Source organism: Lutjanus erythropterus, chromosome 13 (genome assembly GCF_056507025.1).
Source record: "Lutjanus erythropterus isolate fLutEry1 chromosome 13, fLutEry1.hap2, whole genome shotgun sequence".
NCBI classification, from domain to species: domain Eukaryota; kingdom Metazoa; phylum Chordata; class Actinopteri; order Lutjaniformes; family Lutjanidae; genus Lutjanus; species Lutjanus erythropterus.
Genome location: NC_139329.1, coordinates 12,798,932 through 12,823,979, shown reverse-complemented (window position 1 = coordinate 12,823,979; position 25,048 = coordinate 12,798,932). Strand labels below are relative to the sequence as shown.

The window sequence follows — 25,048 nt, the reverse complement described above, 5'->3', positions numbered from 1 at the left end:
AAACTAAAATTTTTATACCATAAAAACAAAACTGAAACCCACTCTGGAAACTGAAAGTAAAGTTTTTGGAAATAAAAAAGAAATAAAAAACATTGAAAATACACATCTATAATAACTTTGTTTGGGATGTGCACATTTGTTTTTATAATGAAAATGTTTTTAATTTGTTGTCATTATAACATTTCACACAGTACAACCAAAGTCGTCTTTTCTCCACCTTTTCACTACACTGTGAGAGAGTTACCTCCGCGAGACTGTCTCAATGTGAAAATCTACACAGACAATCAGTTAGAAGCAGAGCTGTGTTACAACATATAACATGCTCTCACACACACTCGTGCTACAAGTCTTAAAGTGCTTTTGGATGCATTTAGTGTGCTTGTGTAGTCTAACATGGGGATTTTGAGCCAACCTGTGCCACAACAAAAGTTAACTGGAAGTCTTGAAGTGTGTGTTTACTGAATGCCCCAGAAGAAAAGATGAGTATGCATAGGTCTACCCAAACTGTAGGTAATCCCCTGGAAACAGCACTAATGTCTTCTACAGTAGATGTCATATTGTGCAGACAGTTCCTTTATTGAAGTTCCTGTAATCATGTATGCAGCTGCAAGAGATGTATATGGAGAGATTGTGGTATAGGCACCCATTCCCCTTTTCCATTCACCCATCCCCTGTGAAAAGTGCTAACATACCCCTTATATGCTTGTTTTTACTACAAATAACAGACCAACTATTCTAACTACTCATTCCTTCGTGGCTGATGTTAGCACAATGTGAGACAGGGCAGAACTACTGAAAGAAATTTAGATTGTGTCGGAGACAGCAGATGACAAACCAAAGCTTAGTCATCGCCGTGTAATAAACCCTCCAGAGAGGAACGATTTAACATCTACTCATCACTGCATTCACTTCACGTCACAGCACTCCCACAAGAAGCCGGCAGAACACGAAAGTCACATACGTTACCAGTGAATCCAACTCCATTCATCATACTGGAGCTGTTAATAAAGTCTTCAGGGAGAAAACACCCACATCACTTACTTGTTTTTTACTAGATCTCATAGATATCTGGTACCTTTTTCACAATCAGAGCAATATTGTAGTTACACGTCACCTCACAGAGTCTGTTCTTTTGCCGCCCCTTTATATATTATTGCAAAAAAACTCCCACACACTTGATTGCAATTTATTTGCAATGTTTTGGCACTTGAGCCATCTTAAATAGGGAGTGATTGTTAGTTTGCAACCAATCACATTCCTCATGGGCTGAGTGACGCGTCAAATCGTAGCTGGATACAAATTGGCACATGGCAGCCAGTCAGCTATTTACACCCAACCCCCTTATTTTGCTATAAGGAGCAACAAATAAACTGTAAGAGGCTGTGGTGCATAAATGGATTAAGTGCAAAACTTTTTTTTGTCGGACAAGTTTGAGTCCCATCCTGGTAGAAATTTGACAGTAATTTGAATTTCCAATTTTACCATTATTTTTCACTCACAGATTGGTTATATTCAGCCAACAAAAGTACTTGGTTAAAACTATGGTTTGTCTCTGCCATGTGAGTGTAAATAGCCTCATTGGCTATTCCAACCTGGGAGCAAATAGCATCTCCCTGAAAAAAAAAAACATTATCAACAATTTGTCATTAAGTGCACTATAATCTTCAAAACAGAGCCAGAAAAATTTTGCAGTCTGCATAATAACAATTCCATATTTATATTAAAAAGTCAATATCAATAATCAGTCAATCAATTGATTAACATTGACTTTTTTGTAGATGCTATGTTAGGTTCATCCACAAATGTTGAAACCTGTTGAATATGTGCATTTTTTTTACTGTTAGCCTATCAATTCTTGGTGCCTGCAGGATTTATTTATAGGTATCTACTTAATTTAATGTTTGCCGTCTTGATAGGGTAGAGGGACAATTGATTATTGATATTTTACCATATGTTTAAAATGATGCATTCTTTGTCTTGTTGTATTTACTATACAGGGTTCTATTTATTTGTAGTTGATGCTCTCCTTCACTTAGTATGTACAGGTTGATTTCCCTACAGATTGATTAACACATGCAACCTGAACTATTTGGGAATGTATTTTTTCTAATCTGAGAATGCAGTTTAACCTTTAAGTACAACCCCAATTCCCAAAAAATTGGGACGTTGTATAAAACGTTTATATAAAAACCCATTTTGACTTATTCAGTATTCAATTGCATATAGTACAAAGACAAACCTTACTAACTATTGTTTTTTTTTTTTTTTTGGTAAATATGTGCTCATTCTGAACTTGATGCCTTTAAAGAAGTTGGGATAGTGGCGATCAAACTGGGGGAAATGTGAAATACTCAAAAAACACCTGTTTGGAACGTTTCATAGGTAAACAGGTTAGTTGGTAACAGGTGACAGTATCATAATTGGGTAATAAAGGGGCATCCTCAAAGGGCTCAGTTGTTCACAGGCATGGATGAGGTGAGGTTCACCACTTTGTGGAAAACTGCATGAGGATGAGGCCCCATCAATACTGAAAGGCACATACAGGTTTTGGAGCAACATATGGTGCCATCCAGACAACATCTTTTTTAGGGACATCCCTGCTTATTTCAGCAAGACAATATCAAACCACATTCTGCATGTATTACAAGAGTGTGGCTTCACAGTTAAAGAATTCAGGTACTAAGAATACATTTCTGATTGTTATTATACAGAGTGCTTTATTTTTCTAGCTCTGTTTCAGATATTGTAGTGTGTTTAATAGCTAATTGTTAATAATGTCCTTTATTGCATGTGTGGAATGTGATTGGTTGCAGACTAATAACCACCCACTGTGTAAGACAGCTTTATCATTGTCACAAACTGTTTGCCTGATGAAGGTTTACTACCAAAACATTGCAAATAAATGTTATATTGCAAGTTTGTGCAGGAGTTCTTTTGTGACTTTTTGGTCCATTCGTCCCTCTCATTTGCACCTGTCTCATCAAATAGATGTGCAAAGTGTTCTTTTGTCCTTTATATAGGCCTAATGTGCCAATTTACCTAATTAATGACGTGCAAATATAATCAAGATCTGATACACATTCCTAATTAGTGGTGAAGCAGCAATGATAAAGCCATGAAACGTGTGTCATATTTTAAACACCCCACGAACACTGAGTCATACACAGTGTCTATACATGTATAGCGTCCTGTGAAATATGGTGCCGTAAGCGCATACATTATTGCCACAAATATATTGTGATCTTTTGCATATTAATTGTGCAGATCTCAACAACTGTATTGCGTGAGCTACCTTTCTACTTGGCTATTGGGATAAAGGGACTAAGCGTTATCATGTGTGTTTAAAATACATTTTGTTTGAAGCCATAAAACAGTCCTCCTGGCAAAGATGCATCTCTAAGGTGTGTGTCATTTTTTTTGTTTTTTTTTTTAGAAAGCTCACTCGTCTCTCATTGCTGTTCGTCCTTTCATTAGGCCTCTTTCAATATAGCTGTTTGACCCTGCACTGTAGCACCCTGTTGAATTATATCACTGCTGGTTTCATTGGAGGGTGTTTAGCCATACACAGTCATCCTGAGACATGAATGTGACATCATTTCCAACATAATACTCTGGTCAACATGATCAAATAAACAGACTTTTGTCTTATCCTCTCTGATCATTTTCCTACCTACAAGTCATTTTGTTTTTCTGACTTCTATAGCCATTTTCTTAGATTTTGGCCCAATCCACCCATCACAGGAGTGTGTGAGTTTATTTAAAGAGTAGAGGTGGCTGTTGATAGGAGGTGATTGACATGGTGGTCATGTGAGTGTAGTGTCAGGGAGAGAAATCCTCTTCTTCTCCTTCTTCAACATTCCCCAGCGGCGATGAGCTCCCCAGGTCTCTCTGCCAGCCTGTCTCTACGGTTTTCTTCATCCTCGTCCTCCTCAAAGAGAGTGTGACGTATGCTCAACAGCTGGTGCGTTGGGGCTCTGGTCAGGGGTGGCGGCTGACACTCTGGGTTCTCCGTCTGGGCGAGGGGCTCCCTCCGAGGAGGAGAGGACTTGGGACTGAGGGCGTCCTCGCTGGATGGAGGGTTGGGGCTCACGCCATTAACATAGGTAGTGGTGGGCAGGGTCACTGTAGAAAAGGCAGTGTTGGTCGATTCTGGAGAGCATACCTTAGTTTCTGATGAGACAAGAAGGAAAAGTTAGTACAGGCACTGTGTCCCTTTCGGAAAACAACATACTCTTTTAAAGGTCAGCGATAATTGCACAGGGAGACTCTGTCATGGTGTAGCCTAACAAGCTGGAGCTGACATTCAGCTGTAACTGGAAGCTAACACACTGTTTTATTGGGTTTTATTCCCAAAACAGAGTGAAATTATTCATTTCAGTTGGAGTGTGCTCAGTTTTTGCCTGCTACTGATTGGCCACCATGGAAGACAGCATTAACAATACTTATAAAACAAGCGTAATTTACCAGATATTACAACATGGACAGATGTGGTTTCAGGCATATGCAAGGTACAGCATGGTTGGATGGGGTGTTGCATTTACTTGTTAGCTAAAACTGGAAGATTTCTTGAATATTTTGACCCAGATGAACCAGAAAGAGCAAGAGCAAAGGAGACATCAGGCTTACCTGTAATTGCACCAGACACATGAACAATAGTGTGCGTTCCTTCAAGGTAGACTGTATCCATGTTGTGCTCTGAGGGTAGAGGTTCTGTGGTTGTGGCCTCCACCTTGGGCTTACGAATGGTCAGCATGTATGGGTGGACGTCCAGAGAGAAGTTGCGAGTGTGCTTTTTCTCTATCCCACTTAGATCTGTGGTTGGAAACAAAAAGTCTGAATTAAACGAAGGTGGATCATTACAACAAACAAAGACAGGCCATCAATCCAAAATATGCTTAAACCTGCCTTAACTGGTTGTCAATGCCAGGACCCATGAAACAAGCTGTAAATACAGCATTTATAAATTATCACTGTAAAATGTTGATATAGTGAACATGTTAGCAGTCACTTATTTAGCAGACACACAGCAACATTAGCATTCATTTGGAGATGTGTGTCTGTTCACTCTTGTGTTATCTCTGTTTTGGTCTCCAACAACTCTTGAGAAAAATATTTGGCTCTTCGCCAGCTAAATGTTCCACTATGTTCACTAGCTTGTTTTGTAGTGGTCAAATAGTGTTAAGTGGTTTTATCAGAGCATTTTCCCTGAAAACAGTTGTGAAAGTGAGTCACAAAAATTAGCAGAAAGATGCTAAGATATTTGGGTTCATCACTAAAAGCAATCTCTTTATAGTTATTTGATTCTGAACTAAGATCAAATTTGTTTGTAATGTTGTGACTGAAGAATCTCGAGTTCAGTTAACTCAGTTGGTTTTACAAAACTCAATAGACTAATTATTCAACCTCAATTTAGTTATCTTGCATTTTTCAGTTGGCTCAGAATTATTTACTGTGTGCATTAAAAGTTTTGAGTGCAGGCCGATTACAATAAACTTTTAGTGAAGAAATTGGTGTTTACAGTGGATATAGTCATTTGATCCAGTGTTCATATAAGAATATATAATATTTATTAGCACAGTCTTAAATGAAAATGCCACAGACTTACTATTCATTGTACCACAGACCTTTTGTTGAGGGATGTTGTGTGCCCTTGCTATCCAGAAGTGGTGCGATGAAGCTGTCCGCCACAGTCTTTCGTCTAACCGGTTTGGGTTTTTCAGGCTTGGTGTTATTTTCCAGACGTGTCAGCGTGAGGGGTTCCTTTACAAAGGACAGAATACACAAAACAGGTGATGAAATCAAAGCTTATACTACAGTTAAGGTAGGCACGGGCAATGACTACAACAGCGCTGAAGCATTTCATATTTTGGAAGTACTAAATGAGGACCACTTCCTGTGCCTTTTAACAGTAAGAGCCTCTTATAAAGAGCTGATATGACTCAGTTGGAGACATTTTGAACAGACATACAGCCCATGTTGATATGAACTGCTGTGCTTCAGTGAATGAGATCTTGTACTAAGTATTATTCTGTATCCAGAGCTGTGGTTCTCAACTTGGGAATTGGGACCCCCAAGGGGTTGCAAGATAACCTCCAGGTTGTAGAGTCAGTCTAGCAATCATGTTGGGAAATAAGGGCCATATTTTAGATTGGGAAAGAGTTTTTTATATTACATCAACTGTACCAGTGATGTAATTTACCTTCAAATAAATTTTGGGTAGGGTTTTTTGAAAGTTTTGACAGACAAACAAAAAATCTTTTTCATTTTCATGCTTTTGTGCCATATTATGGTGCTTAAACAAGAAGCCATATCCAGTTGTGCTAGCTGTCACATAAAATGACTACTACAGTATTCCAGCTCAAGACTCAGGCCAACAGGAGAAGATTGTGTCTCAAGATGGGTCACCTGAAAGTCCACCTTCAATTGAGAAACTTGAGGCACCATCGTTTTCAGTAGTGACCGAGCTCCCCGGGTCCCTGTTGACTTTCTGCAGTATGGATTTTTTGTGGGGGCTACAAACACCAACCAGATCATTTTGGGGGATTGCAACTTGAAAAGGTTGAGAACCACTGCTCTAGAGGACAGCAGGTTTCTTTCAGCTGTCATTGTTGCTGAATGAATGTTGATGAATTGCAATAGTTCTCAGGCAGCTGCCTTACCTTGAATGGCTGAGGAAGAGGATTTGAACTTGGGATCCATTTAATCTTCTTGCGGGGTCGTTTGATGACCAGTGGCTCCCCACCCATCTCTCCCACTCCAAGATCCATATTGGGATCAATTGTTTGTATCCCAGAGTCCCTCACAGTGGGTGTAGCATCATGGTTGGACTGCGCAAGCGCAGCCAGTAGCTGCCTGACCACATTGTCATACATGAGGTCACTCTCATTGGTGATGAAGTCCAACCTGTTGAGTGACTTGATGTGATCCCTGTTCTCATTGCAGAACATGGCCAGGATGTTGATATCGCAGAACTGAGACTTCTGCCAGCGCCGCCGTGTTTTAATACCAACTTTATGCAGTTTGTCAAATACAAAGTTGGACTTCCGCACCACAAACAAGTGCAGCAGATTAACCAGGATGATGAGGTTCATGGTGCAGAGCAGGGCAATATCCACTGCTGCCATGATGCGCTGCAGCTGCACAGCAGGCAGCTTACAGTTGACCTTGAGCTTCAGCTCTGCATAGCTGCTGATGTCCGGGGGCTCACCCAGCGCACACGTGAACTCATTTTGCCTCTGGCGGGCATAGTAAGCGCTCAGGTAAGAAATGGGGATTGAGCTGAGGCAGATAATAGCCAGGTGGCGTGCCAGGTAAAGCTTAGCTAGAAAGTTACTTTGGCCTCGTCTCTCCAAATATTTCTCAAACAGGTTCTGCTCAGGGCTTTTCTCCTTTTCTGCGTTCTCTATGATCTCCCTCCTCTCCCGCTCTGTTATGCCAGGTCCTTTGGACTGGATCTGCTTCTCGATCTTTGGGGCTCGGCCCTCAGCGGCTCGATGATAGCAGTTATCAATCTCTTGAAGCAGGAAATTGAGCTCTGAAGTGAGCCGTGTGGAGGCGAGGAACTCCCAGCCCAAAGCAGGGATGTACATGATTCCAGCAAATGCCAGCAGGGCGTAGGGCAAGAACTTGTGTTCAAATAGCGAAGGCCAAAGGTGAGACTCGACACCAGGTACAGCATCCCGCAGCTCTGTCCAGCAGTAGCCTCTTGCATACAGTGCCTGGTCTCTGGTGAAGTTGTGTGGTGTGTAACAGTATATGGACTCCTCTGTGGAAAGCACAAAAAGACAGAAGCAGCCAAACATTACTTTGACAAGTTGGATGAATATATATTATATTGTTATTATCATCTATTTTCTTCCGCTCATCCGGGGCCGGGTTACGGGGACAGCAGTCTAAGCAGGGATGCCCAGACTTCCCTCTCCCTGGACATTTCCTCCAGGTCTTCCGGGAGGATCCCAAGGCGTTCCCAGGCCAGCCGAGTGACGTAGTCCCTCCAGCGTGTCCTGGGTCTTCCCTGGGGCCTCCTCCCATATTATTATTATATATTATTATATTATTTCTAATTATATAAAAGTATATTCACTGACAGAAGAATGCTACACATCCTGGGTACTACTTTCACAATTTCATTCATCACTCCTATCAGCTATAACCTTTTACTCTCAGATTTTATTGGCACGATGTGACAATGTGAAAACTCTGTATGACACAACTAACCAGGTGCAGGGTCAGACAAACAGGCAGGTTTAGAAGAGATCCCCAGTTTAACAATTTTATCTAAACCATTCATTTGAAAGTGGGAAAAGTAAACATACCTGTTGTAATCATCCATTGTACTGTAAAAATACACACACGCTCAACTGCATAGAGTGTTGTGAGTCAGAATTTAACCATTCAGCAGCTCTGCATAGTGCAACAGAGGTTGAAAACGAACAGTCTAGGTAATAACGTTAATGCTCACCTTCATTTCACTTCTTCTAACAGTGCTTAAAAAATATGGTAAAACTGGTGATTTGTTGTCCTCTCATATTTATTGCAGTAAATGCAACTTTAGGAAATATCTTGCATCAATCTGTCCACTGCTTCATTCTTTCTTGTACTGTATATCTGAGAATCTTTTAGAATCATTCATCTGTTCAGCACACAGCACTGTGTGTCTCTGATAATACTCACAGGCTTTTTGAAATGTCTCTCTGGCTCAGATAGAGGAAGTGAGAACACTCCTCCCTGTCAAAGTTGTTCTCTATCAGTTCTGTGTCCATTAAATAGAAACATAAGTGGTTCTAGGATGCAGTCCACATTTAATCTTTGGAACTAAGTGCAGTGACATCTGGTATTACAAATGATTTCTAAATAAAGGTCCACTATGTAAGATTTACAGAGACTGAGTGGCAGAATATGGCAGAAATGGGATGTATTATTCATAAGTATGTATTCATTAAATTAAAGTATAATTACATGAAAATAAGAATTGCTGTGTTTTGTAACCTGACATACAGTATAAGCGCCATTTATATCTACAGACAGGGTGGATCCTCATCCACGGAGTCCGCCATGTTGCACTGCCATTTTCTACAGTCGCCCAGAATGAATCACTGACACATGAAATGAAACACTGGTTCTAGACACGGGTGTTCATGGGGTGTTCGAGTTTTACGGCCATTGTAGGTTCTCCTACACACTTGGAAAGGGCGAGTGAGAAGATGTGTTTGCAATCTGCATCTCTTACCATCCTTTGAAGGACCAGCATGTAGAATTTAGGTCATCTAGCCGTGAGCTTGCAGAATACAAACACCTCGACTCACCCTCCTCTTCCCAGCATGTAGGAAAACCTTGAGCAAGTGAAACATGGTGGTGCAACATGGCATCCTCCATGGAAGAGGACCTGTGCCCTCTGTAGATAGAAAAAAAGTGGTCATTCCAAAGTAATAAAAAACAGTGATTCTTATTTCTGGGGGGTTGTACACCTTATGTAAATCATGAATATTTTTGTACATTCTGTTTATACTATATCAAGCCAATAGAACCCAATAAAAGTTACATACAGGACCTTTAAATAAACTTCCAAATCATGTTTATTAAAAACTATTTGAAAACATCTTTTAAAGTCAGCATGTATTCTTTCATGTAATTGTTAATCAAGACAATATGTGCAATGACTTTACTTTGTTACAGTCACAGAGGGCAGGATGTAATGAGTCATGGAAAAATTGGTTAGCAATGCTCAAAATATCATTATGAAACACCTCAGTGGGGGAATACTGAAGAACTTGTCTAAACACCCACATATTTCTGCTGCTAAAGTTAAACACTCAGTCCCAGATGGTTAATGCCGCTATGCAGAGATTCTGACTCAGCAATGAACTAACATCTCTCTCATCCATCGCTTCCACTCTTTTCCTTCTAACCAACACCTTTCTCTTCCTTCCCCCTGTAATCCATCGCCTCAGGAATCTTTTTAGCCATTCTAATCCTTTGTCTGCCCTTCTGTGTACTCCTCCTATGCACTTGGCAATGTTTTTCTTTGCTACCTCGCCTAATCTCACAGAACACTTAAAAGCACTGCATGCCTAACTCAAATATACTGGGTATAACTCATTTGGATCAACTCCCTAGACTTTTATCACATTGCTGTGGGGTGTATATGTGACTTTTTTGTTGCTTTCAGAGAAACAAAGTGAATCTTTTAGAGCATTGCTTGGTTCTGTCACAAACTGGACCTGGTCAAAGAGTCAGAGTGTTGAGATTTGGCAGTTTATTTTGCCAAGGAACCCCTCTAGTGGCAGAAGTCTCACCTGCAAAGTTTCTTGTAAAGACGAGGGTGACCAGCAGGATGGGGATGATGACTGTCCCTATAGTAACAACACGATCAAAGGGCAGCTCCAGTTTGAGCTGCACCATGAGACTGGCCAGTGCCCCACCCTTTTCATCCTGAGAGGAGCCCGGCAGGATCAGCTCCTTCAGCTTCTCGCCGGCGAGTAGAGCTGTGGCCATGTCTAAGTTTTGATCGAGGATGTTCTGCATCCGGAATACAAAGGGTGCACACACTACAACCTCCTTCTGGGCTGGAGGGGGGACCAGACACTCCCCACTGTAGTTAGATACTCCTCAACACACACACATGCAGTGTGTGGCCAACTTCAGCCCCTGTCACCATACATGGGAAAGAAGCGGGTCATACTGTGTGGTCTTCAGAGCTTTGAGTTTCCTACAGTTTGCCACGGCTCTTCTCTTTTATAGGAACAGACATAATGTTCAGAGGTACACCGCTCACTCTGGCTCTTGTGTGTGGATCCGTATGTTATGGCCCATCTCTAAATGCCTGGCCTCAGTCCACACACTCCATGTGGCAGGTTGAAGAATGAGCTGAGTTTAGGAGGCGTTCTTGCGATCCCTGGGGAGGGTGACAGCTGGCTGAGGAGTTATCACGTGAGCTTCGGTCAGGAGAAGATCTGACCAATCATTTCCTGAAAGACAGATGACCAATTAAAGTGGTACAGTAAGTGCATTTTTATAAAAGTACAGGAAGGTATAAGATGTCATTTCTTGGAACACATGTATGATAACTAATGCACATGGAAGAACTTAGGCTTCAGGCTTCTCTGTAAGAGAACTCCTTTCTGAAAGAAATATTTCTGTCAGAAAGCCCAGAAAGCTATCTATCAGAAATGGCTTCCTGGCAGAAAGGCTTAAAGAAGTCAAGTGACATAGTATAAGGAACGACAAAGTCCACGTCAGGAGCAGGTTATAGTGGATGAATGGGTTAAGCATAGGGCTTAACCCTTAACTCCTGGGTTAGCTTTCAATCCAGGAGACTCCGATGTGATGTTTACTGTTGACTTATTATTTTTTGAATTAGTTTGTCACAGTTTGCACAAAAATAGTTTGGTTATGTTTAGGGAACAAATGTACTTACTTAGGTTTAAGTACCAAAACTACTTGGTTAGGTTTAGACACCAAAATGTCTTAGGTTGAGGCACCAAAAGTACTTGGACAGGTTTAGACAACAAATTAATTTGGTTGGGTTTAAGCACAGGAACTACTTCGTTAGGTTAAGACACCAAAATTACTTAGTTAGGTTTAGGCACCAAAAACACTTGAGTAGGCTTAGACAACACATGCTCTAGCATAGGCTTAAATACCAAAAATGCTTTGTTTGCTTTAGGCACCAAAACTACTTGCTTAGGTTTAGGAAAAGATCATGGTTTAGGTTTAAATTGACCCCATGTTATGAAGCCCTTCCTGGCAGAAAGGTTAGTGCAACCATCTTTCGAACGAGCTGTAGTGTGAATTTGTATGGTCTCACACCTTCCTCAGGAAAACTCTCTGTTCCCATCCATCGTCCTCTATAATGCAGTCATGTGTCTGAGGACGACTAATGCCCACTCTGTGACCAGTGGAGTGTGTGAATGTGGTTACCTCTAAGGGGTGTGTTTGCCTTTGATCGAGCAAGGACACTAAAGGGCACGTGTATTCTCCGGGGAGTGTGCTAAAATAAAGTTGATTAAAAGCAAAATTTATTAAGTGATTTTGACAACCGCTCTCTTTGTCTTCAGAAATTAACAACCTTATCTTTATGAACACTGACTCTGCTCCCCTTTCTGGACTCCTGGTGGTCATTATCTCTGTGGAACAGCATGTTCACAATGGGATGTCAGGTGAACCAAGACACTTGTCAGCGGGATGCCTTGTCAAGTGCGTGTGTGTGTGTGTGTGTGTGTGTGTGTGTGTGTGTATGTGCATGTGAGTGTTTGAGTATGTCAGTGAGAGTGCACGTATACATCTGTATGTACAGTAATTGTGTAGCGCTGAATCGGCACCTGCTGCATGTTCATTTCATTTGAAGGTTATGTGAACGTCCTTCGAGAGGAGTGTGAATACATCACCCCTTCCCATCAATAATCCTCACCCTCTCCCTCAACCTCTCTCCCCCTGCCTCCTCTCACTTCCCTCTCATTATGCAAACACACAGCTCATCTATGAAACCCTTAAAAGCAGAGTCTTCTGGTCCAAGGCCGGGAAAGTATACTTAATATCTTAGGGAGTGGAACCTTGAGACTGCGGTGGACAATTAGCGTACTCTGGTCAGCTTTCTCTCCCTCACCCACATGGTGAGGAAGATCAGAAGGAGAGGATTTCTTTGAAATATTATCAGAGAACATTATTCAAGGTTGCATATGTTATCGTCGGATAACACAGTATCATATGGTACAGATTTTGCCCGGTGACAATCAGGGCAACTTTATCCACATCTTCAAACACTGTCTCAAGTAAGAGGGGAAATAAACTTTGCATAATTCAAATTTAAAGGGGCAGCGTCACATTTTTAGAGCCTGCACTGCTGTCTGTGAGCCACTGGCACTGCTCCAGACCAACAGATAATGCCCTTCAGTTGGGCGATGCTACCAGTGTTTAGAGAGGGAAATCCCACATTCTTTGGCTACTACAGTATCCCGCTTGGCTGTGACCAGTGCAGCCGGCTACAAAGAGACAGAGCTAAGCTCCAAAAGTGCTGAAGGAGAGGATCCCCAGTCATTCATTCATTATGAATTAGATGATGGCTGAAGAGGGGAGAACTTTTATAGATCTGACACTTGTTTTCAGACATCTGACCAGATAACTACAGCAGACTAATCATACATTTTAGAAGCATGTAAAAGAATACAATTTTATACTGAGAGCGAAATTTTAAAAAAAGCACTGTTTTCTCACTTTTGACTCATCATTAAGTCCCTATGGGAACACTGCAGGAACATTTCATCAGGGTGAGGAGATCATCATGTCCTAGTTAGCTTACATTGAGCTAGGACGCCTCTCCTAACAGGTCTGTGAGTCCGGGACACAAACCCCACTTCCACCAGAGACATTGCATTGCAGTGAGCTGCAGCTGCCCGCGGATGACGAGCCGTTTCAGCACCTGAAGCAGCGGATAGCTCCCGAACGGCGAGCCTGAGAGACGAGCTGCTAAACATCAACTGTAGCGATGTGAGTGTGTGTGCTGCTCTCTGTCTCTCTCTCTGTGTGTGTGTGTGTCTATGTGAGTGAGGAGAGTCTCTATGATGCTCAATACCTGCATCAGCTGCCTACCTGTCCACACTGGAAAACACCACAGTCCCGAGCCATGTGCATGCACCGGGGGGAACAAAATAACAACAACAACAAAAAAAATCCACTCACCATGTCTCGCTGCATCTCCCGGCACGGTAAGAGTTAATCTGCAGTGCGGGCGAGCAGCTACAGCATGTATCCGAGCACACCGGTTTGTTCCGCCTTTTCCCCCCCAGCTCCCCTCCCAATCCAGCCCCTCTCCTTTCCCCTCCCTGCCCTGCCTCCTCCTCAGAAACAAGGGATGGTGAGATAACGCATTAAGATTCTCCAGTTCATCACATCACCTCGATTTCAGCCCCGCCGTTCAACGAATGGACGCAGAGATGCGTCTGAGAACAGGTGTTGTGTAAGCAGAGATGCTCAAAATGAATTTATGTTGCAGAAATCGATATCTCACTAATTCTTTATAGAGATCTGCCACTGGAACATAAAAGATTTCCATATGAATGTTGTGAAATTAAAATACAATAAATATTCTTTGTTTGAGAGCACTAAGGAATTGTCTATTTATGACTAAGACTTGGCTAATGACCGCAAACCGGTTACCACGATTCAAACCCTCTGTTCGATCAGTCTACAACCTAACTCCAAGGCACCGACAGGCTTTTGCTTTCATATTGATAGGTTTATTCTGCCTGCCCGTCATCTGTAATTGTGGGACTGGCCAGAGACACGTGCGAACAGCGAATGGGAAGCATGTCTGTCGTTCAGATTCGCTGGGTGTGGTGTGACGAGCATCTTCTCATATATTCAAGACAGCATCAGTGAGAGGATGATGCAGCGGAGGGTAACCCTCAAAGTTTGGAAGAAAGTAGAGCCCTCTGCAGCTGATAATGGAGGAGCTCTCATTTGAGTGCATGTGTTGCTTGTAGTGGCTGATTGTAGACACGGTTGCTGTTTATTTGAATTTAATTTAGCCTCTCTACATTTTATTGTTTCATTGTTGCTGTATATCCTTTTTGGCAGTCTGGCTTGATATTTATTTATTATTTCCGTTTTTTGTCATTTTTACTGTTTTTATTGCTCTATATCATTCTTGCCAGACATGTCTGCTAGGTATCTGTTTTATTTTACTTTTTCTAGTTGCACTTTTGACTTTATTTGAGGGTAGTTATGGACACATTACAACAGAACTGAACTGTAAATTAAAATATAAATTTCTCAGTGTGACCATCACCATCATTAGATCTTTTAAAGGGTAATTTTGGACACACTACAACAGAACTTAATTGCAAGATAAAATGAAATGTGTTCCTAATAACCCTCTAATCTAATCCATAATATTAATGTTTTTATCATCATATGTTGTATAACCTTTTAGCCCACATCAGTGTGTAAAAGAGCAAAGTGCTCGGTCAGTTTTCCCTGTTTAAACAATGGTTGATGATGATGGAAGCAGCAGAAATGAACTGCTTTATTACAGTGTATTTGTTAGTGGTACTCTTGATTGCCTTTTAATTTCCTCACTACATCACTGCTGAAGAGGGACAGTTTTACAGCAGCTCTGTAAGTTTGTTTGTAGCAGCCAGCAGCCTCAGTTTGACTCTCTGTTGTGATTCTTGTGGTGATGCTGGACCGATCAGCCACAAGTCAGTGTTGTTCCTCAAGCCGGTTTCTGCCGGTTAGGGAAGCCGCACCTCACTACGTCTGCTTCCAAATATAGTCTCTCTCTCTCTCTCTCTCTCTCTCTCTCTCTCTCAGCATCGTTGCAGAGATCTTGGTGGTGGTGATGTTCATGTGTTCACATCTTTAAGATGTGATGCAGCTTCCTCCCATGATGCTATGACCTCAATGGAAAAATTTTACAAATGAAATTAACACCTCTACAAAGGGTCAACAAAAACAGTACAAGCGGTGAGCAATTTGTTCATTTTTAATAAGGTGTATGGATCCAGTTTGTTTCATTTATCTGTGACTAGCGAGATGGCACTAATGAATGTCTCTGTATCCCCACATAGCTCTCTAGTTTTAGAGAATGTCATAGATCCAGGATGAAACTGACAGGAGGACAGGACTTAGAAATCCGTCTGCTACTTCAGCACTATGGACAGTGCCATGGTTTCATCGATTCACAGCACATTTAAGCTACATATATTTCAGACCCATGGTCAGGGACCTAGATTCTAACTTGCACCTGTCCATGGTGCTGAAGTAACAAACGGATTTGCAGTTTTCTTCACTATATAGCTACATGGGATACAGAGCCAAGAGAGACAGAGTTCATTAGCTCGTTTGCTAGTCACAGAACAAACCAAATGGGCCTATTCCCCTTATTAGATATTAACAAACTGTATAGATGTCATAAATGCAGACTTAGCAGAACAGGTGTAGTTGGATTGTATTAGATTGTTGTACCTAATACAGTGACCACTCAATGCAAATCCACATTGGTGAAAACACTGTTTGTGCAGACATTTAAGTCTTGGCCTATATGTATAATATTTCTAGTGAATGCCATGTTTGTTCAGTGTGTCATCCAGGCTTTTTACATAATCTTATATGTAGGAGGGAAATGACTCCTTGTTAATATGAATATATCAGAATGGAGCAGAGTGATGGGAGTAAATTAAAGGATGAGGGAAATGAAGTCAATTAGCATAGCAGCAAATCTATTAGAGTACAACAATGATGAGAAAACCATTCTTGTCAAAACAAGAAAGCTGGGATGTAATGTTTTTTCAGTAAACGTGTACGAACATAAATTACATATATTCTATACATCACAGTCTGACAATAGGATAATAGCAAAGTTATTTCAGGATGCAGGTAATTAGTGTCATATATACAGTATTTGTTGAATGATCATTTAAGTGAACAATATTAAACAACATGAAGGCACAATTACAGTTGATGAAAAACATTTTATTTTTCGAAATAAGACAGACTTTCAGCTAAAACTCTTAACATCTGTTAATAATATACCTGCAATATCCGGGTGGATAAAGTTCTCTTGTAATAATAAACAACCACTACCACACGAGTGTACACAAAAAGACACAAAGAGGCCTACTGTTGAACAAACTATAACTTACAGTCAAGAGAGTGCTAAGAGAGTGTTCACCATTTGGAAAATAACTGCAGCGAATAAAGCCTTGTTTAAATGTAGCTGATCATGCCTTAGAACAAATTGAGCCAGTGACAAGTGAGAGATAAGCTGAGAAAAGTGGCAAAAATGCATATATTTCTTTTTATAAAATTCACTTTCAGGGGATATCATTCTTGTTTTTTTTTTAAAGATGAAGTAGCACGTGTCTTAGGTGCACATATTGACATCATTTTCATCCTACAGTGCAACCTTGACAATGACACCGACAAAACTGCATAGTCAATCAATAAATTCACTTGTACTGAACAAAGTTTAATATCTCGAGACATCATAAAACTTTGTCTTTACGCCACATACATGGGGTCAGCGTAAAAATACTTGTGCTTATTAAACTACAGAATATGGATCAATTCCCATAATGCCACTCCCCACTACAGTAAGCAGGCAATAATTATACAGAAAAGAGACATCAAAGAAAAGTGCTCAAAGCATTATCTATGTAAATATCTTCATATCTTTCAAACCTTTTTCTCTCTCTGATTTCTTTCTGTTTTTCATTCTGTATTTCCTTCTCTCTTGTCCTCCATGTCTTTCTGTTCATCTCTGAATACACCCTTACAATTTTTTCTTCTTTCCACTGTGTTCTGTCTCAGGATTGTACTCATGTGCTTACAGCTTACAGAGTTTGTTTTGCACCTCTCTTCATCAACTTCTCTGTGTACTGTAAGGCTGCTCATTGGGCCATTTGGACCACGACTGCCTTCCAGGCTCTGTCTTTGTCAAAATCCTGCAGCGTTCCATTGGACGCTTGCTGCTGAGGGAGCAAAACAGGAAGAGAGAGATGTTGAAGAGAGAAGAAATGCGGAAGGGGAAAGTTGACAAAAATATTGAGATATATGATGTGTGAAGGATGAGGAAGACAATGTAATTTTGCATGTTTGAATAGCTCATTGATTTTTATGTCATTGCCTTAAATGTCATTTATATGAGCTACAGCTGATGAGTCTAAATTCTCATATATTTCTTGCTCAAAGTGGAAAGACAGAGGGAAACAGACAGATTTGTCCGTTTGTATCTGTGACTCCTGCTTTTACCTGTCTTACCTCACAGCAATGGCTCGAGGTGTGCATGCTGTCATCGCACTCTGGAGCCCCCATGCGGAGCTGACTCTTGTAGGAGGCACAGTGCACCACAGTGGCTGAAGTCAGAACTGCCTGCACCAGCAGCAGCACCATCAGAATCAGCAGCAGGATGTCGTAGGATTGCTGGACCGCAAACACGCATGCAAACACGCAATGAGATGATTCTGAATGAGATCTCAATGAGTCATTTTCACAGTTTATTTAAAGTCTGTTCTTGTATTTCTCATGCAAAAGGAGCTCAAGGCTGCAAAGGTAATGCTTATGAAAACCTGCACATTGCATACTATGGGTGAATTTTCACTTCATTGAATTCACCTTGGCCGTAGGCACATCATGCAAGAAAATTTCAATAAAGCTGATCACGCTGCAAGAGAGGAAGCCGGAGGCTGAAAAGAGCAGGGGGGACGTCACACTGCTGATGGCAATCAGCACCTCCACCTGAGAGAAACCAAGAAGAGGAAACAAAGAGGAACTGAGACAAAAAGTTTGTAGACCCAGAGGAAAAGGGAAATAGATTCAGTTTGTAACTGAGAAATTTAGTCATTAATATTAAAAATTATCCTTAGTAGACATCTTTATCTTATTTAACCTCTACAGTTTAGTATATTACATTAGTTTGTCAGAAACCATGTACAAAAGCATCAGTCTCATACAAGAAAAGAGATGTTTTGTACCAGATTAAGCGACTAGATCCAAACACATTACTATATATATAACAACACTGCCCTCTCCCCATAAGCCTTGGGTTTTGAACTGCTTTTTTGTGTCCACAGTGTTCCGACGTCCTCCCAAGGTTTAGGAGCCACAACCTCTAAAGGATAGTCTCCTTTGGTTTTTAGCCTGGAGTGAGGAATAACTAATAAAGCCTGATCAGCTGACCATAGAGATCTACTGCTGACTGCACTATAGATTTCTAATGAATGCAGGTGCCTGACCAAGCAAATCTCTCTAAGTTATCACAAGAACATTGAATGAGATTCTGAATTTGATGGAAAGCCAGTTAAGACAAACCAGTATTGGTGCCACACAACCTTTTGGAGAAGCTGATCAAAAGCATTTTGGATCACTTGTAAATGATCGAACAACGTTGATGAGGCAGGTGAAGAGGCCATTACAATAACAGTGCCATCTCAACTTTCACAATGTGTCTCTGTTAGAATGAAAACAGGAATGAACTAAACACTCAACATGTTGGACAAGAGTCATTGACCAGTCCATGGTGACACCAAAATTTTGCAGGGACAATGTAACTGAAGGGGAAAGAGAACCTAGACTATCCACTGCCTTCTACTGGAGCAGAAATAAAAAATTCTCTTTTGTCAAAACTGTACAGTAGGAAGTTTCATGTAGAGTCTAGGGAGTGATTTAAACAGTATAGAAATGTATAAATGAATAGCATCAGCATAGCAGTGTCAGGAGATTCCTTTAAAGAGAAGAGAAGCATATGTTTAAGGCAAACAGAATCAGGCACAGGACAGATCCTTTGTATGTACTGTAAGTATATTGAATTAATAATGCTTCTCTTAAATTCTTGAGTATAAAATTAAATGCAGAGCTTTTACTCTGAGGTACTAATGGTTTTACTATAGTTAATAACCCTACTAACTCTAACCTCTGGAAAAAGTAATGCACATAGTTTTTCTACCACTGCCACCGACATTCCCAGTAAGTGAAAGGGTGAAAAGTAAAGCAAGACTATGTGTTGCCTGAGGCCCACAAATCACTGAATCCACCCCTGACTGAGATGCAGCAGTATCAAAAAAGAGCATTCTCCTTCATCCCCACATATCAAGATATCAGAAGGGCTGTTTCCCATACTTCATCCTGCTGAGGCAGTGTGGGAAAATGTAATGTTTTTCACAGTCACAAAATGAATCAGTATTTGAAGTCTAACACTGACTGACAGCTCCAGCTTCTAGTTTAATTGATCACATCCACAATTTAAAAGACGTCAAACCATTTTAGCGTACTAAACATTTGCATGACTGGGAATGCAACAACTAGAGTATTGTCTTGTACTCACCAGACATTTGTTGGGGTATTCTGACACAACATGACTGGCAATAGCACTGGGAAAACACTGCAGAGAATTAAAGATCAGACACAAAGCTATGTGGTAATGCCATTGATGGACAGCGTCTTAAATATCATTCTGAGCTGCAATCACACTCATAATGAAAAGTAAGATTTTGTAAGAAAAACTTACAGCCACGAGAATCCAGAAAAATGTGACAGACAAGTATGGGCCAGGTAGCAAAGCATCCATGTTGAGAGCAATAATTCCTCCAAATACAGCAGAGATCCCCACAATTACTTCAATCACCTATTGGAGACAGTCTTCAATGACTGATATGCATTGATCAGAGAGAAATATCATAGGGACAACACTGAAGACTACTCACAGAATATGCCTTAAGGAGTCGAGTGGGGAACACTGCAGGCTTTATAACAACAGGTCTGTCATATGTCACCGGCTAAAAGATGGACGGAAAGATTGAGAGGAGTTGGGAATGGAAGAGTGAAAGCTATAGAGAGAGCAAGAAGGGGGAGACATCAGTTAGGAGAATAAAAGCAATCAATCACACACACACACCTTCCTGTGGCAGCAGCAGTCCTCTGCAGAGCGGGCCGACAAGATGACAGTACTGGCCATCAACACCTCCAGCACAATCATGAGGATGAGGTTAAAGTTGATCTAAGAACAGACAGAGCAGGAAGGAGAGCAGAGACGCAGTAACAGAATGAAGACAAATGCTGTATTTTGAAGATTAACTTGAAATGATTATGTGAAACCAAAGGATTGATACTTTTCATTATATTATTCACATCATTATATTTCAGTGGATTTACATTGACAGCAGAAGGATTCAGGACCAGTTTACATCCAAACCAAACCAGGCAGGTGGTCGTCACTGCAAATGTTGACACGTAGACCACCTGGAAATCTGATACCTTTAAAATGACAAGAAAACTTAAGACCTTTGTAAGTATCAAGCTGCCTTGAGAACTTTCAATTAAAAATCCATAATTGTCTCTTTTGCTCTTGGTGTGTTAACTGTTTACTTACTGCAACATGTCTGTTCTTGGCAATGGCAAAACTGGCTATCGCTGCAGGGAGGCCCTGTGAAGAACAGCAACAAATGAGCTGCCACATTTATTGATTTAGGTCTGAAAATTAAGTGTTACTGACATTTTGACATCACATATAATCTAATCTGCGCTGAATGGGGGAACAGGAGGCTAACCATGCACATATTCTTTAATTTTGCCCAGGGCTAAAAAAAGTTTTGGTGGGCAGTTCAGAAGAAAAAAGAGATAAATATTTGTAAACAATATTACACACAGCTACAATAAAATAAATCACACAAAATTGGATGGATGTTAAATCACCATCTGTTAATGCATGGAAACTAACAGCAGAAGAGATTCAAGAGATGGAAAGAATCACGTATGTTGAGAAACAAAGAAGAGGAATTCATAAGAAACTGGAAGAGATGGGTCGGGGAAATAGATGGAGTGTAAAAGAAAAATAAAGAGAGCCTAGCAGGATTGTTGTTTTCTCTTTCCTGTCTTTTCTTTACACATTTCATTCTCTGTCTTTCTTTCATTTCTTTTGTCTTACCTGTAGTAAAACTGCACAAATGTGGCAGGATGAATTAAATAAGTGAATTTGGTAACTTGTGAATATCTGAAATAGTACTGAAAAGTAACACATAATGTGATCTAATTGAAACATCTTGTCCAATCTAAACAATGTGTACGAACTCATTAAAGTGGTGGTGTATGTGAATGTGACCGGGATCATGATGGTCACTTACAGAGCCTGCAGCACAGCGTAGGTAGTCCATGGCAACAGGAAACACATTTCCCAGGTACAGAGAAAAACCAGATGTGATGAGCAGACTGCCCTGAGGATACGCACACACACATCCACACACACGCAAGCATGCATGCATATACAAATACACTCATAAATGTGATTGACAGGAAGGACTGCACAGGAATGCTAATATTCTCTCACGCACAAGCACATGTGCATACATTTAATGATGAAATATACCCCAGTGTTAAAAAATGAGTAGTGCTGGTATAGCAAGTTGGAGCCACAGATCATATATTAGATAGGTTGAACTTACGACTAATAAACAGACACTTACTCATTCTGTGAACTCCTCATTAATTTTAGCTATATGGTACATGAATTAAGGTTGAATGGCAAAATAAAAAGAGTTTCCAGAATGGAACTTTCAGAGGAGAACATGTTTTTATATCATGGTCATTTAATGATTTAATACAGAAAATCTATTACATATTTCTCCTTTAACCGTAAATCATAAATCTACTGTATCCAGTTAGCTAGATTTAACACAATACACGTCTGCAGACAAACTGCTGACATTTGAAACAGTGACAGGGATCAACCCCATCACATCCATCTACATTCACTTTTGCAAAGTTTTGGTTTTGTTTATCTGTCTCCTCAGAAAAAAATGCTCATACTCAAGATCCATCCCCTCCTTTTTATATTATTGCACTTTATTATTTAGGCCAGTGCAATTGATTAGAGCTTGCCCGGTCTGTTTTACGTTTCTTCTCACCTAAATGTGGAAGCACAGAACAAGATTTCTTGTTGCCATTTCACTCAAAATTCAAGATTGGGATGATCTCTCATCAAATTAAAAGATCACCTCAACCTTTAAAATCTGTGTGTCATGGACTCAATAGATCCACCCTGTAATGTGCCTCCTCTGTACCTCTCCCAGACCACCTTTCCTCTCACCCCTATGAGGACACTGTAGAGCCAGGCCCTGTAGCTGAAGCAGGGGTGCTTTAGAGGCTCCGGCTGGGCCAGCTGCAGGTCACTGGCCCTCACGTCCACTGTGTAGCTGTCCCGCTCAGGCCTAGACCGCTCCCCCCTATCTGGCCGTCTCTCCGCTCCCCTGTCTCCTCGTCGTCCCAGCGTCCCACCGCTGCCCCTCTCCAGGGTGGGCATGTGGCTGTAGGTGAATTCATCCCTGGCTGAGAGCTCGTCACACTGCATCCCTGAAACAGCTGGTGGTGATCTTCAGTGATTGGATGGGGGATTACAGCCTCTGGGGAAAGAAAGCTGCATGAGTTCAGGGCTTTTGAGCTGCTTTGTTTCTTCGCAGCTGTTCCCATCAACAGGACGCAATAAGTTTATTTTCAAAGTTTTCTGTTTGCAGTCTGGGAGACTGCGTTTGTTCTGGTGACCTGTTGAGTTTACTGGGAGCCTTTTTCTGTTGACACCTAATGGCAGCTAACAGTTACATTTAGCCACTTTAGCAGCAAGTAGAGCTAAAACCATCTGTCCTCCTTAATATATGATACAATTCCTCACAAATCAGTGAATAAAGTTATAAAGCTGTATTCATGTATGCATGCATCATGTATGTATGCTCCGCTGTGTAATAAGGGAGAAAGCAATTAATTGGATAAAGATTTAGAAAAGCCCCTGAGTGCAGGATGATTCACATCGGTTTGCAGAAAAATCACTAATATCATTTAAAAATACCTGACAGTATCTACCAAACAACTTTTTTTTGATCATTTCTGGGATGTATACTGGCATATAGGTGACATATAGGTCAATACGTATGTGATAAAAACACTTCATGGGTAAGTCGACTCCGACTTCATAGGAAATTTAAGGGACTGACATCGCTGATACCTTCTTTCTGGCTCTGTGCTGCTTGTCACAATATAGTATTTTATTTTATTGTCCACAACTATGTACCGACCCCCAGAATTCATCTTGCGACGCCCTTGGGGGTCTCAACTCCCAGGTTGACAACCACTGCATTACACGAAAAGAAAAGCCTTTAGTTTGATAATCATGCAGTACCCCCAAAAGAACACCGTCCTTTTTATCTGCCTGAGCCAAGAAGACGCCACTTGTTCCATCTTCTTCTTTTTATTCTCGCTCCACACTCACCTGTTGCCGAGTCTCTTGCAGAATCCAAATATCGTCCAACAAAGATATCCTCCAACAACTGAGATCAAATCACCACATGGAGGACAGCTTGTTTTTGTCTGCAGCTCCTTCTGCTCCCCATCTCTCCCAAACAGTCCTCACACTTACACTCTCTTTCACCCCAACTCTCCTCCTCCTTTTTCTCTCCCCCTCTCTCCCTTTACACGACTGTGTTTCTCAGAAACAGTTCTGAAAAGTTTTTTCGAGCCCTTCAAAGCGTGGAGCTAAAACACATGGCTGTTGTGCTGCCAGCCTACTTTGTGCCAAGGGGAGAGCGCCTGTGCATGACAACAAGGGGAGGATGAAGGGGCTCGCGCTGGGGGCAGAGTTAGTAGGGCAAACACCCCTTTTTACACTCCCATTTGCTCATGCACACACATGCACATCAACCCACTCACAGAAGTGAACAAAGGACGCTCAGAAATGAGCACATGGCAGCGCTCAGAGTTTTGTGTGCAGAAGTTCCAGTTGATTGCAAGAAAAATGAAGCAGCCACAGAGAGAAATTCACATAAGCCCCATCATGTACAGTGTCAAACAGTTGGTTTTTGCCTACATAATTGAATGTGTCCCCCTGTGGAGCTCCCACTCAAGACTTCCCTCCACTTGCAGTTCACAGCCCAGTAAATTAAGATGCCCAGCAGTGCTTTAGAAAAGAGGCAACAGAGACATTTGCACGGCTTAATCACATGGCACCCTGTCTGACACAGCTAATCTGATGATGGATAATTTCTGATTCTCCAGACTGCTCATTCAGGAGTCAATCCTTTTGGATGACGACATCTCATGAGTGTGTGTGAGTGTGTGCTCACTGTGTCAGTGTATAAGCATGTATGTGCGCCTCGGGATTCCATTCAGTCCTTAACACAGCGGAGCATTCTCGGCTCAACATTGTTCCTGGGCGGCGGTAACCATGGCGACTCCTTAACAACTGCTGTCACCCCCGTCCCTCTCCTTTCTAATGTCCCCGCCCAACACACACACATACAAAGAGAGAGAGGGAGAGAGAGAGAGAGAAGTATTTTGCAACAGTTCTGTGAGACATTTAAGGAGATCCGAGGAACGCTGATAAGATGAGACACAATTCAATATCTGGGAATATACAGAATTACAAAAAGCCTCTTTGGATTGGATTGTTTACTTCAAGTAATTTGATTGTGAGAGTTTACCATTTCATAAATGTCTAAAAAGTCATGCAGCCAAACACAACTCTGAGTTTGCTGACATTTATATCAAATAAAGAAAAATGAATGTCACTTTC

The 25,048-nt window shown here is 41.2% G+C and overlaps 2 protein-coding genes across 5 annotated transcripts; both read right to left on the bottom strand.

Moving 5' to 3' along the window:
• Window positions 1-2,887: 2,887 nt before the first annotated feature.
• On the bottom strand, window positions 2,888-13,752 carry panx2 (pannexin 2). 2 transcript variants are annotated; one of them, XM_084734330.1, is made up of 6 exons: window positions 13,678-13,752; window positions 10,296-10,967; window positions 6,660-7,765; window positions 5,625-5,760; window positions 4,627-4,812; window positions 2,888-4,170 (listed from the first exon to the last, which is right to left on the bottom strand). In XM_084734330.1, the coding sequence occupies exons 2-6, from the start codon at window positions 10,522-10,524 to the stop codon at window positions 3,851-3,853; spliced, it is 1,977 nt and encodes a 658-aa protein (XP_084590456.1). In that variant the 5' UTR covers window positions 10,525-10,967; window positions 13,678-13,752; the 3' UTR covers window positions 2,888-3,850. The 2 variants fall into 2 exon arrangements, with proteins under 2 accessions (XP_084590456.1, XP_084590457.1); XM_084734331.1 differs by lacking the exon at window positions 13,678-13,752 and having other exon boundaries at window positions 10,296-10,518.
• A 2,945-nt stretch (window positions 13,753-16,697) lies between these two features.
• mlc1 (modulator of VRAC current 1) lies at window positions 16,698-24,017 on the bottom strand. Of its 3 annotated transcripts, none has more exons than XM_084735011.1 (12): window positions 23,750-24,017; window positions 22,577-22,889; window positions 21,615-21,704; window positions 20,864-20,917; window positions 20,647-20,748; window positions 20,390-20,491; window positions 20,199-20,270; window positions 20,003-20,119; window positions 19,820-19,876; window positions 18,112-18,234; window positions 17,749-17,919; window positions 16,698-17,468 (listed from the first exon to the last, which is right to left on the bottom strand). In XM_084735011.1, the coding sequence occupies exons 2-12, from the start codon at window positions 22,835-22,837 to the stop codon at window positions 17,388-17,390; spliced, it is 1,230 nt and encodes a 409-aa protein (XP_084591137.1). In that variant the 5' UTR covers window positions 22,838-22,889; window positions 23,750-24,017; the 3' UTR covers window positions 16,698-17,387. The 3 variants fall into 3 exon arrangements, with proteins under 3 accessions (XP_084591137.1, XP_084591139.1, XP_084591138.1); XM_084735013.1 differs by having other exon boundaries at window positions 16,698-17,465; window positions 17,758-17,919; window positions 23,750-24,016; XM_084735012.1 differs by having other exon boundaries at window positions 17,758-17,919; window positions 23,750-24,012.
• Between the last annotated feature and the right edge of the window lie 1,031 nt (window positions 24,018-25,048).